At 41.8% G+C, this 14,113-nt stretch overlaps 1 protein-coding gene across 2 annotated transcripts in view; it reads right to left on the reverse strand.

Moving 5' to 3' along the window:
* The window catches only part of dclk1a (doublecortin-like kinase 1a), a 314,126-nt gene that overhangs the window by 136,942 nt on the left and 163,071 nt on the right, over nt 1-14,113 (reverse strand). For both annotated transcript variants that reach the window (XM_080197467.1, XM_080197468.1), the window contains exon 4: nt 13,812-13,914. In XM_080197467.1, the coding sequence (XP_080053593.1) occupies nt 13,812-13,914 (103 nt within the window). The remainder of the gene's footprint in view (nt 1-13,811; nt 13,915-14,113) is intronic.

A 14,113-nucleotide genomic window follows, 5' to 3' on the forward strand; every position in this document is an offset into this window, starting at 1 on the left:
AAACTCCACGCAAAGATATTTAAAGATTAGTAGTCAGGATATTGATGAGCTTCCAGGTATGTACTTCAGTTTTTTAGAAGTTTGACTTTCTATGATTTCTATTCTGCTATTTCAGGTTTGCAATTTAATATTCTTTCTCTTGGTCTGGTTGGGAAAGCATAAACCTTAAAATAGAGGTAGCTTGTTAGGAGATACAAGTATGCTACTCATTAGCAGAAATAGCAAAAAACTTGTCGAAAAGAGATCGAAAAGTTGGAGGGCTGAAATTGTCTACTGCTATGAGTGAGTACTAACAAGATGAACGGTGCCCCAACTGACTCAAGGTAAACTGGGGCAACAACTGACACTGGGGTAATAACTAGCACAAGGCAAATGGGGCAAATGGCTAGTAAAAGGTAAACTGGGGCAATAACAAGCACAAGGTAAATTGGGGTAAAAGCTGATACAAGATAAACTGGGTCAATATCTGGCACAATGTAAACTGAGACAATAATTGATGCAAGATAAATTGGGGCACTAACTGACACAAACTTGGATACTTACTGGATTACTAAATTTCTCATGTAAAAAGATCTGAATTGGAAACTAACAACTGTCAATCCAGGTCTTTCCAATTCCCAAAAGCCACATGCACTTGTAATCAATTGAGCAATGTCCGTAAACATTGTGAAACTGATCACAGAAATCAAAGATCCTGGGCTGTCAATGAGATGATGTTTACACTGAGGGGCAAAGAACAAAAAAAATTATAGCACAGGAACAGGCCCTTTGGCCCTCCAAGCCTGCACTGACCAAAGTTCTGTTAATCAGTTCTGTCAATCAAATTAGATGTTTGGGCTCTCGGCTAAGCCTAGTAAATGAGGCTTCACTGAGACCTCAGACACACATTTGAATACAGAACACTTCCCCCACTTCCAGAGGAAACATTGTTTGGGTGACAGTTCAGGATCACTGATCTAGTCCGTCATTTTCAGAGTGTTTGTTGACATAGCTCAACTGTTTACATGCATTTGTGATTTTTTGGACCAGGATAACTAACACTTATTAGCTCTCAGTCCAGATCCTTTCTTTAAAATATCCATCCATCAATGCAATCAATTTTCACAAAGTTTTTTTTATACATGCCACTTTACACTGTGATATTCATTGGTTCTAAAATGCATATCAATGGCATAGAAGTATTGGAGCATGGGGGCATGAGGGGCCTGAGAATGGTAGATGGAGGCAGAGCTTGGCAGATGTGGCATGTGGGGACACAGTGGGCAGGTGTACTAGCCTATTAAAGGGTTTGAGAGGCCTGAGGGAATAGTTGGAGGCCATGAAGTGGCAATGATGTGGCACGGGAAGATTTTGGAGGGTGAAGTTGTGAGGGCCAAGGGCTGGAGGGCCCACGTGTGTGTTTTTTTTCATCTGAGGTTGACCTTTTAATCATTTCACCTTGGTATCCAGTTTCTATGGCTGTCCCATACTTCCTCCTGGGATAAGTGACCTGACTCCTGCACCCCGCCCCAGCAACGAAGATGCCGCCTTGATGGGCATTTTCTCCTGAGGACAGCAGGTTGAGTTGGGAATTTTTCTGACTCCCCCTACTTGCCTCAAGTATGAAAATTAAGGCCTTTAACCCTTTCTTCTCTCTTCACAGATGTTGCCACACCAGATGAGTACTTTGAGCATTTTTCTTTTTCTGTTTCATATTTGCAGCACCCACAGTGTTCTGATTTTGTATTAACTTGACTGTTAGATACTGAAAGAGACAAACGCATCTAACTCATCCATCACTAAGTTTGGCCAATTCAATTCAGGTGCTTTCTTTGAAAATCAGGAGTTTATAAGATAGTATTTGGATACTAAAAGTAGCTTGATGGAGAATGATTTTGGTTGTAGGAGTTTTAAGGTTATAAAGAAGAGTATCTCTAAAAAGGCAGAAAATGTATCGACATCAGACAGATAATGAAGTTGGAATTGTCTCACTGTCAGCTAGGTACAAGCAGATGTACAACTTAGATGTAAGCGTCTCTAAGAGATCAAGGGGAGGTCAAGATTTAACCCAACTGATCTAAATATCCAAATACAGACAAAAAGCGCACAAATCAGAATGAAGGTTCATCACCCACTGACATCTCAGAATGCTAACAACATTATCCCAGAGGAAGCCAGGGCAACCAGTTCATCTACACCAGTTCACAAGGACAGTGTCGTAAGTTATGGAAATATTACTAACCACAAGCTTATAGATTTTAATCACTCCAGAAGACCAGATGTTCAATATTAACTATCGAATCCTTAGAACGGCACGGTGGCACTTTGGCTAGCAGTGCTACCTCACAGTACCAGGGACGCGGGTTCAATAGTGGCCTTGGGTCTATGTGGAGTTTGCACGTCCTCTCCATGTCTGCGTGGGTTTTCTCCAGGTGCTCTGGTTTCCTCCCACACTCCAAAAATTAGATTGATTGGCCATGTGAAATTGCCCCTTAGTAACAGGTGGGGGGGGGGGGGGGGGAGGTGGTGGAGCAGGGTAAATATGTGACGTTACGGGGATAGGGCCTGAATGGGATTGTTGTTGTTGGTGCAGGCTCAATGGGCCAAATGGCCTCTTCCCACACTGTAGGGATTCTATGGGGATCTTAAATTGATCAGAAGGCAGTTAATGCTGACTTACTGCACCATAACTGATTGTGTTCTATACCCTTTGATATCCATTCCATTGGTTAACCCTACCTACTAATTACATGCACACTCAATGTTTCAGTTTAAATGCTGCGAATTATAAGAACATAAGAAATAGGAGCAGGAGTAGGCCATCTAGCCCTTCGAGCCTGCCCCGCCATTCAATAAGATCATGGCTGATCTGTCATGGCTCAGTTCCACATTCCCGCCCTCTCCCCATAACCCTTAATCCCCTTGCTTATCAAAAACCCATCAACCCGCGTCTTAAAAATATTTAGCAAGGCAGCCTCCGCCACCTCAATGGGCAGAGAATTCCAGAGATTCACCACCCTTTGAGTGAAGAAGTTCCTCCTCAACTCTGTTCTAAACCGCCCCCCCCTTTATCTTGAGGCTGTGCCCTCTAGTCCTACTGTCCATTCTGAGCAGGAAGAGTCTCTCCACCTCTATCCTATCCATCCTATTGATTATAGGTTGATAATTGTCAGTTCACGGGTGTTCTTGCTTTCTACAATTGTTTGGGAAGAAATAGTTAATGCATTCACCAGGTACCATGTGCACATTATAATCACAGGTTAGTGGTCTAACTGCTAATACAATCTAAACTGGAAGACAGTTTAGCTCACTAAATTTAGGCATCATTCACTCTTTGCATAAACGAGACAGTAACCCCCAGACAGTTCCTCAACAAGGAGTTATGATGGGTTAAAGATTCATCCGGTGGATTTGATAAATATTCTTGTCTGGATAATAATCCCGACATCCTTAAAAACTTAATATGAAACTACACAAAACTCAGCGCAGACAGCCAGAGAAGCAGACAGTCAAAGTAAAGCCATATAGGTACTGGCTACAGTAGAACAGAATAACCTCCATTTTATTAATCTTGAATGCAAAGTAATTCACTTCTATAGCCATTAGCAAAGATGTTGAACCCCATTAGAAAGATAGAATACAAGTTGGGGATGTTCTGGTCAGACTACACTTTGAATATAGACACCAGAGAAAAACAACAAGACAGAGACAATCAATGAAGTTACAGTGCAGAGCCACAGAGCCAATCACTAGTATTAGAAAGGTCTGAGTTAGAAGGAAAGGCTGGATGGACATGGGCTTTTCATTTTGGCAGGGAGGCATCCGAGACATGGGATATGTTTTCACCTGTGCTAGAACTAGGGGGCATGGCCTCAAAATAAGGAGGGGCAGATTTAGGACTGAGCTGAGGAGGAACTTCTTCATCCAAAGGGTTGTAAATCTGTAGAATTCCCTAGCCAGTGAAGTAGTTGAGGCGACCTCATTGAATGTTTTAAATGCAAGCATAGATAAATTTTTGAATAGTAAAGGAATTAAAGGTTATGGTGAACGGACAGGTAAGTGGAGCTGAGTCCACAAAAAGATCAGCCTTGATCTTATTGAATGGCGGAGCAGGCTCAAGGGGCCAGATGGCCTACTCCTGCTCCTGCTTCTAGTTCTTATGTTCTTGTGTTCTTATGCTCACTGTCTGGGTGTTATTTGGTTGGGGTGGATGGCCCATCCTACATAAAAGCTGCCAAATTTCCATTCCACTGGTGCTTCAGTGTAATGAAACCCGAACAGATCCTATAAAGGATGGTAAATTTCACCTACTAGATCCCATGTCAGTCCATGAGGACAGAATCTTGAGCTTTTAAAATGCAAGGAAGTAGGAATCAATTGCCTGGAATCTTACTTCAAATTAAGCTGTAGCTAAACAATATGGGTTCAAATCAGGAAAGAATATTTTTAGGACTGCCATCAACATCACTCAAAGGCTGTTCCAGGTATGAGCATTGAAGCCAAAAGCTCTGGATGGATGATTCATTGCAGGTAAATAATAGGATCTCTCTGGCTTGATCAATTAAGATGGGCTGAATGGTCTTCTACAATCAATTTGGACTTGACAGCCGAACAACAAAACAAAGGGAATGGCAAAAAGGCCGAGAAGAGTTGATTTGTACACGTGGACGCGAACTACATTTTTGTGGATTATATTGCAAAGGTGCGGTATTGTATATATATAGTAACAGATTACTCTTCTGATTACTCTGCTGAATACAGGATTGAATAATAGCCAAAGAATTCTAGTAATGAAAAATTGATGACTGATGGTCTTAACTCTTTCTGAAATCTTACTCATACCCATCAAAATAATTGCTGAGGATGACAGGTCCTGCAAGATTTTCCACCACTTAGAAATGGTGCTCTACAATTAAATTCCCCTGTGTCACAGCTCTGCTTGTTGAATCTTCTTTGTTTCAAGCTGGCTATTACACACAAATTGGGACCTGATTAGTCTCCCACAACTCAGATTTTTGCTGTAGGAAAAAAAAATGAAGTAATGCCGTTGACCCTATCTTGAATATAATATTAACCGACTGACCTCCAAAGTCCTCGACTGAATATGAGTAAGCAATTGAGTCTATAGCCTGCCTTCAAAGCTAATAACTTGCTTGGGATCTTTATCACTGCTGGTTATTTTGTGTACACAGAACTTGTTTTCCTTGTCCTGATGCAAGAATTGTTAGAACTCATGGAGGCATTTGGTAGCCAAACCCCACATTATTGACCTTTTAAAAGATATTTTCCTTCAGGATGGAAACATCAGAATTATGGTGGATAATTTCACACTGATGGGATAGATTCAAGAAAATTGAACTCCACTGATTTGGTGGCGAATAGCTTGGCTACATCAAGGATACATTCAACGATATTGCTGTTTGTTAGTAGAAACAATCATTTTATGCTCATTTATTTTGTGCTGCATTCCTTCCAAACATACCTGCTGCCTATAAAAGCTGAGTTTCTAAACATTTCCCTTAAAAATAATACATAAACAACTATATCAATTGCACTACTATTATCACACCTCATCCTTACAAAGTGAACTAACAGTATGAAAAGATGGTTTTGTTTTCTAAAGCCTCTAATTTTTCACACTATTAGTACTCTCTGAAGTACATATATCTTATTACATCAGAGATTGCAAATTTAATCAATAGTATAATCCAGTTAAGTCTTTCTTTTCCAATAGTGAACATTCCATTCTTTTACGTATCAGGGTGGTACAGTGGTTAACACTGCCTCACAGTGCCAGGGACCTGGGTTCAATTCTCAGCTTGGGTCACTGCCTATGTGGAGTTTGTGGGTGTCTATGTGGGTTTCCTCCTGGTGCTCTGGTTTCCTCCCATAGTCCAAAAAGTGAACTGGTTAAGGTGCATTGGCAATGCTAAATTCTCTCTCAGTGTACGTGAATAGGTGCCTGAGTATGGCAACTTGGGGATTTTCACAGTAACTTCATTGCAGTATTAATGTAAGTCTACTTGTGACTAATAAATAAACTACTTTTTTACTTTTGCTTTATATCATAGTCATGATAAAGCAATCATATTCTCCCTTTCCGCCACAAGTATAATTTTCAAATTAAGCTCCATCTAAACAGTCTTGCATTGTTACCTTTAAACTTCTCCAGAAACTTCAACGGATTAGGGTCAGCGTAAGCAATCGTCTCTGATGAATTGCTGGAAACATAAATGTTACCAAACTCAATGGCAGGAAATCTTATCATCATTCACACAGATGGGATTTTCCCATCTTGCTGCAGTGAACGGAGAGTTTCCTGGCCACCAAACTCTGCAGCCTAGGCGTGAATCGGATGTTCCTGATATTCATAGGGAAGGGTGTGCAGTACAGACTTTTCCTCTGAGCAGTGTCAGAATGAACTGCATCTTCATCACACTGTCTTTCAAATCTTGGCATGAAAGTAAATGTTGAACCTCATTAACCAAGCAACAACAGATTGCGTTTATACAGCACCTTTCATGTAGAAATTGGTTCCATGGCACATGGTATCCAGACAAATAGTCACCAGCCCAAACAGAGAGATATTTTGACACTGTGACTGAATCAGTTAGGCGGAGCAATTTTGTGCATAAAGTTCTCGATAGTGTGGCAAATTGTGTGCCAAGGGAACGTAAACTCTGTAACAGATCATCAAACACAAACTATATTCTGGAAATGATTGATCGGGCAGACATGGTAACAAAGTGTTGGGGAATGGCAGGGGAAGGCTGCTGTTCAATTTGTGTAGGGTGAAGTATACTTGTTCATCTTAACTATTTAAATGAGATATATGGGAAGCCATGTGGTTAACTTCCTATTTAGGGAAAGAGTGAATCATTCAGTGGCAGTGGTAATTGCCAGCCTGTGCTGGAATCTTGGAGCGCCACTCTGCTACTTTCCCAATATGAAACTGTCCACACACTTTGGATCGGGGAGAGGGGTTCATAGAGGCTGGCAGTTGGGTGGTTACAGAGGTTAGCGATTAGAGGGGTTGGGCCAGGGTCACTGGGGAAACTGGGAGAGTCACAATTGGCTAGATGCTGGTCATGAATCTCATTACAGACCTCCTAATGATTCTTCCTGGTCTGCTGTGCTACTTGAGCAGTGCAGTGGGCCAGGAGAATCACACTGCTAGATAATCTTCAGTGACAGAGAGGTTGTTTGGCAGTAATCAAGACATATCATATGGTGCAATTTCCATGCAGCACATGAGGTATTGAGTTATGGAAGGATTAGTATACCCAACAAGGAATGTGTGGTCTTCATGAGAATCCGTAAGAGATGCAAGATGCTCAAACCACTTATGGGTCTCATGAGAGCCGCTGCATCAGAAAAAAATCTAAAACAAGATCCTAAAGCATCTTTTAAGAAGATTCTATATTTATATTGCTGTAAAAGCAACGGTGAATTAACAGCTCTCACCATGTGCAAATTGGACAACAGCTATCAGCAACCGCAAATGCATAACTAAATACAAAAATCTCAAGTTGCTGATGAGATGTCCTTTTCCTTAAAAATATCTCATCACCTGACTCACTAATTTAGTGCACCAAACAGCATGAAGTTCCTTTATGGACTATGAACTACATTTGACAAAAAAAAGTTAGAACGGAACTTTTAACAGTTCTCTTCAACTATGTGGTTGATTACTCTAAACAACCTCTCTGCCACTGAAAACTAACTTCTTCACACGTGGAGTCTAGCAGTGCGATTCTCCTGGCCCACTGCACTGCTCGAGTAGCGCAGCAGGCCGGAAAGAATCAGTGGCAGAGCCTGTAACGAGATTCACAACCAGCATCCAGTGATCGTGACTCTCTCAGGCCTTTGTTTTAAGTGTAATCAGCCTTGCGCCTGAAATCAATGCGAGGCTGATTACAATATGGAAATTGACATTTCCATATCATTAGGGCTCACTAATGTTTCCCAACTCGGGGAGGGGTTCGCACCAGCGGTGATGAAAGCTGCTCCCCATCAATGGGGCCCTTCCGAAGGTCAAGGGCAGAGGGATGGTCCTTGGGTAATGCTGGCCTGGCACCACCCATTATGCACCTGGCAGGGCCAATTGGTGGTGCTATTGGTTGTGAGGGGGTGGGGGGCCGCTCTGCATTAGGGATCAGTGGGGGAAATAAAATTTAAAACTCTCCAAGTAGAATCACTCTCTTTAGGAGGGACAGCGTGGTGGGTGCATCTACAGCAGGAAAGACGTGACATTTCTGAAATTAAAAACTCCAATTTCAATCCCATTTATAGGCATAATTGGTATACTGGGCTTTGCGCAAGGTGGGGAGGGAGTTGTTTCCATTGAAATATCTGTCCATGTACCAAAATTAATACATACTAATTGAATGATTGATTACATGAAGAAACATTCTTGTTCACCCTTGTCTCTTTCCCTCTCAACTCTCTTGCTCCTGTTTTGTCTGGTTTCCTGAACACAAACTCAAGGCTGCAACAGGTATGTAAATTAGAACAACTTCCTTTTTCTCACATGCAGTTATTTTGTAAACATAAACACCAAAAGTAAATGTTGTTTCAGTTAAATTTTGGAAATGTAGCCTTTAACACCTCTTTACGATTTTGGAGGATGATTGAGCAGAAAATACTGGCAGCTAAAGAAAACATGAAACTGATTATAACTATAACTGACTGAACAGTACAGGAACAAGATACATGAGGTACACTGCACTAGCACAGGACAGCACTATGCACATTCAGCTCAATATCGCAGCTTTCAACAGAGCTATCAGGCCTGAATTTCTATCCTGATTGCATCCCCAGAATGGAGGCCAAGCTCACCCAGTTTTCAACTTAAAATTTACTGGCTAGCCAGGAGGCAGAAAACTGCAAGCCCAGAGGCTACCTACCGACACAACGTAGATGGACGGGGAACAGTCTACCTCAGGGAAGTCCTAAAACCTTTCCTGTGAAGCCTCCTGCCCTCCACAGGGCAGGATTAAACAAAAGCTAACCAACTTGGGCCACTTTCAGCCCTGGCTGTACTTCCCAGAAACATCAGTTGACAGGAAAGCCACAGCGACATCCCCATTCATGCTTTTTACTGAAATTACAATTGGGTCCCAAAGATACCATTAAGGAAAGATCAACCAAAGCCCCACCCCACACTACCCCCCCTCCCCAACCCCAATAATTTTCTCTTCTTCAAACAGAAATTTGATTTTGACATGTTGACATTTATTGTTCCCATTTATTTATTGGGAAGGAGTTTTTGGCTTTCCCAGAAGGAAATAAAAACAGTTTAGAGCAGTATTCTTATTTCCCCGTTTACTGTTTTTGCCTTTGGGTCAGTTTTGAAATACTGCAGCTGCAGCCTGGGTATTCTTTGTAGCAGTTTGATACCATTAAGAGACTCTTTAGGCCACCTCCGAGGGCAGTTTAGAGTCAAACACTGGTGCAGCACCAAAGCCACATGACAGTCAGAGTGGATGATGATGGCCAGCTAACTTCTTTAAAAAACAATGAATCAATTGAGTTTTTACGACAACCTGCTGTCTTGACAGTGACTTTTACCAATATCTGTTTCAATTTACAGAATTTCTTTTAAAATGAGTTTGAATTCTCGACCTACCATGGTGTAATTTGAACCAACATTCTCTGGATTATTAGTTCAGGCTTTTGGATTACTAGTATTAATAAAACTATTTAAAGGCTCAGAAGATATTAGAAAATTGAGTTATGGAAGAAATATCATTTGAAAAAAAGTTCAGAAAGTATTTGGAGCAGGTTTTAGGAAAAGGGTTAAATTGACTAGTTCCCTTAAATGGGCGCAGGAATCGCAATTTATGGGATCCCCATAGCTGTTTAATGAAGGGATTCAGAACCAGTCTTGATACTGCCTGCTTACCTACATCATTCCTGTATATAGTCGCCACTAATTATGCTCTTGATTAGCTGGATGCATTAGCCGGGGACCCAAAACCCAATACTTGCAAGGATTAATTAAAACTACCCTTCACTTAATCTACTGAGTGTAATCAATTGGACTTCTAGTAAGAACATAAGAACATAAGAAATAGGAGCAGGAGTAGGCCATCTAGCCCTTCGAGCCTGCCCCGCCATTCAATAAGATCATGGCTGATCTGTCGTGGCTCAGTTCCACTTTCTGGCCCTCTCCCCATAACCCTTAATCCCCTCTCTTATCAAAAACCCATCAACCCGCTTCTTAAAAATATTTAGCGAGGCAGCCTCCACCACTTCAACGGGCAGAGAATTCCCTCTGGTGACTCTATGGTCTTTAACTCTCCACAAGTCTTAAACAGGTGATCTGTTCTCACCAGCACACTGGTGGTTAATTCAAAAACTATCCTCTTTAACTGCTTGGCATAGTAGCACCTTTGGTGGGTTTCCATCTCCAAATGTCTAACTGAGTCTAAAAGCCTTTGAAACTGTACACAACAAGACAAACTGTCACCTCCTTTGCATCCTGGTTTCAAACTTGCACCTTACTTTCAATAAGTTTTGATTTGAGTTTCCATCTACCTAACATGGTTATATGGGCTCAGCTTTTGGTATATTTCATTGGAAAACAGCCAGCTTAATCAAGGACCCCATGGACTCTGGACATACTCTTTTCCACCTTCTCCCATCAGAAAAAAGATACACAAGTTTGAGACCACATACCAACTGACTCAAAACATCTTCCCTGCTGTCATCAGACTTTTGAATGAGCCTATCTCATATTAAGTTGACCTTTCTCTACACCCTAGCTATGACTATAACATACATTCTGCACCCTCTCCTTTCCTTCTCTATAACTGTGTTCTCTGTCTGTATAGCGCGCAAGAAACAATACTTTTCACTGTACACTAATATATGTGACAATAATAAATCAAATCAAATCAAAGCTCGCATCCCCCCTACCAAACTACTTTACCTTAATAGAGACAACAGTTTAAAACAAAACCATCTTATAAAGTCTAGCATTCGTAACAAACTTAAGACTGAAGAATGCAAGATGAGACCAGCTGCCATCGCCCCTGCAGGCACTATTGGTGAAGTTGGCTTTCGGGTCACCACAAAAATCCAGTATTCTTTCCCCCAGCAGATCATTGGGATTGCTGAGGCACCACATCATGGAAGTGGCTCCATGGAACAGGAACCTGTTCTCAAAATAATAACATTGGGCTTTCCACCACAGTCACTCTGCCATTGCAAAACAGCCAACCAGCTCAAACTTTGCTGTCCATTGTAAGATGGTGCAGCCTGCAGACAAGTCTTCCCAGTGCAGGGTTTCTCCTCCAAGGTTATCTGCATCTCCCCCAGTGAAAGTTAGCAGTCTTCCTCCAGTTCATGTTGCAGTAATAGAAACATAGAAACTAGGAGCAGGAGTAGGCCATTCAACCTTTCCAGCCTGTTCCATCATTTATTTTCATCATAACTTGAGGAAGCATCAGACAGGAACATCCAGATGTGCAACAGCATGAGGAAGGCCAGTGTGATCATACAGATGCTCTGATGGTCAGCGCAAAAGGCAAGGTGTAGGTAAGATGGTTGAGGAATTGGAATTGCATTAACGGTTTAGTACTCGAATTAGTTCTTCATGTACAGTCTGGGTTAACAAAGGGGCTGTGTGGTTGCAGCCTCCTTCCTTCATCCTCATGTATTTATTGCCTGCAAGTCTGTGGCAAGGGCCATACCCCAAGGCCACCCTTCCCTGTACAACGGAACATCTCTCTGGATTGGACACACCAGCTGTTGGCAGACTATTTCTCTAGGGCCAAGTGGCTCCAGGACAATCTTCAAATCATCTTAATCTGTTGATTCTCACTGAAATGGATACACATGCTCCTGTACACAAGTGGCTTGTTCTTGTAACTCACATTGTTGCAGTCAAGAGGGTCAGAAACTCAAAGTGGTGGTATCAGCTGAGCCATATAACAGCAAGTGATAAATTTGTGCCTAAGTTATTTTCAAGCATAGATAGATGAAATACTTTTAACAGAAGGAACTCCACTTTTTCTTCTGGTTTAAGTTCACTACAATGCCTTAGGGGTATTGTATACAGTACTTAGTAAAGGATGTTTAAGCCCAATCTCCTTAGTGTCATCTTGTGGATGTTTACTAGCTGGCAGCTGGTTAGTGCAGTGGTTGGTCTGGCTGGTTGATCCTTCAGATGAGGGGCCTGGTCAGTTTGGAAGGCAGAGCGAGCATCCCATTCCGGATTACCAGCTCTGGGCCAGTGTAATATCAGGCAGCCTGGTATAAGCAGGCCTGGACTACAATCACCAAGTGGTAGCAGCTGAGTGTCCATTATTCACACAAAGCCCAGGGAAGCACTCCTGCTCCTTCCTGACCACTAAACAAATGAATCAGGCTTACCCTTTTTATTTAGCCTGTTCTACTCTACTATCAGGTTTTACTGAAGAGGAAAAGCAAAAGAAGTGATCAAAGATCATTCACCAGAAATGCTAAGTCCTGTTTCTCACGCTGCCTAATCCGGTGAATATTTCCAGCATATATATCATATATTTACTAACGCTCTTCCAATTCTCAAACCAGGAAATGTGGAGAGGCAGCAACCCATCTATCCTTGCAGCTTATCAAATTAAGACCAGATGTCTTCATTTGAAATGGAGAAGTGAGATGTCTCAAAATGCACATTGCTGTAAGTGAGAGGGGATGTGGCATTTCCCCATAGGAAAGTTAGCAATTGGAGGTAGACATTAAAGGATGCAGTGGTTTTCCTTTGCTTTTGTTAATTGTCCTGCTGAGGGGTGGGGGGCATGCAAAATATCTTAGCAAGAGGAGATGTAACAGCGTCTCCTTTCCGATATCAATGTGTGTTATAAAGGTCAGATGGAGGTTATATCCCTTGTGAGGCAAGAAAAGGGGAAACTTTGGGAATAACCAGGAAAGCAGTGAAAACAGCTTCTCGTTGTACTTCTGGGGTTTCCTCCAAGCCATGTTGGCAGAGCTCCCACAGAAGTTCAGCCCATGGGAAGCATATGGACATTCCTGAAAGCTCAGGAACTGACACTGAAAGACACAGACCAGAAAAGCCCTGGGGTTTCGGCAATGATACATGCTTGGACAACTGAGTTTAGTCAGGTTGGTACACAGGGCTCCACTCTACCTTAGTGTTCCCAGATTAGGAGGGGTAAATAAAATCCATCCCTGCCTCCTATTGCTATTCAGCAATCGCAGCTGGAAAATGGACAAGTGGAGGGAGGGTTACAAAAAGTAATATGGCCTCATTATTCTTTTGGTGCAAGCGTAAATAGTCACTTGGGCAGAGCGATTATATGAGAGGGCTGTCAGTTCCTGTACCAGAATCAGGCAACATCTTTATACTGTAGGCTAACTGGAGGGAAAGAAAAAGAAATGTTAACATGGCGGCATGATTTATGTATCACAGCAAATTGATTGTGTTTGCAGACATGAAAAATATTTCAAATGATGAAGATTTAATAAATCTATTGAAATAATCATGAACTGACTTAGATGGCACCAAGTGATTTAAAAGAGAAGGCAAGTACAGCTTATGAGTTAGGATTTGAAATCTATGTTATATTGTGCAGTTTGCTGGAATGAGTTTCATCTGTATCCAGTGTGACCAAATAAAGGTGCCATTGAATTTGCACCATTCATAAATGCTATTGAATGGTTCTTTCATTCTACCTGCACCCTTCTGTATATCTTGGAACGGGTAATTTTTTGGGGGGAGGTACAGTTGGGAGTATTATACTGTTACAATCTTTGCTTTTCAGAAAACATCACCAAACATTTTTGATTGTCTGCGTAAAGTTTCCATTTATGTGCCAAAAGGAGCTTACCATTCTCATCCAGCGAGAAGTCATCCTGTGCGTAACGGAACTTCTCAGGACCACAGGCAACAAAAATGTCATCGTCACCAAAAAAATCCTGAAGGCACATGACCTGCAACAGGGAGAAGGATAAATGGTCAGGTAGATGCCATCAGAGTCATAAGGACAACAAACGGCCATGTTGAACCCTTCCTTCCTGATGGTTTCAGCGTGAAGAAAGAGTCAGGCTCAATGTTGCGGCCTTATCATTTTATTCCACTTTCCGCGCACTTAAACCTTCCTGTTGCCAACTCCTATCTCATCTCACCATC

The sequence above is a fragment of the Carcharhinus amblyrhynchos genome, chromosome 10, assembly GCF_965287045.1.
Source record: "Carcharhinus amblyrhynchos chromosome 10, sCarAmb.v2.hapA, whole genome shotgun sequence".
In the NCBI taxonomy this organism is placed as follows: Eukaryota; Metazoa; Chordata; class Chondrichthyes; order Carcharhiniformes; family Carcharhinidae; genus Carcharhinus; species Carcharhinus amblyrhynchos.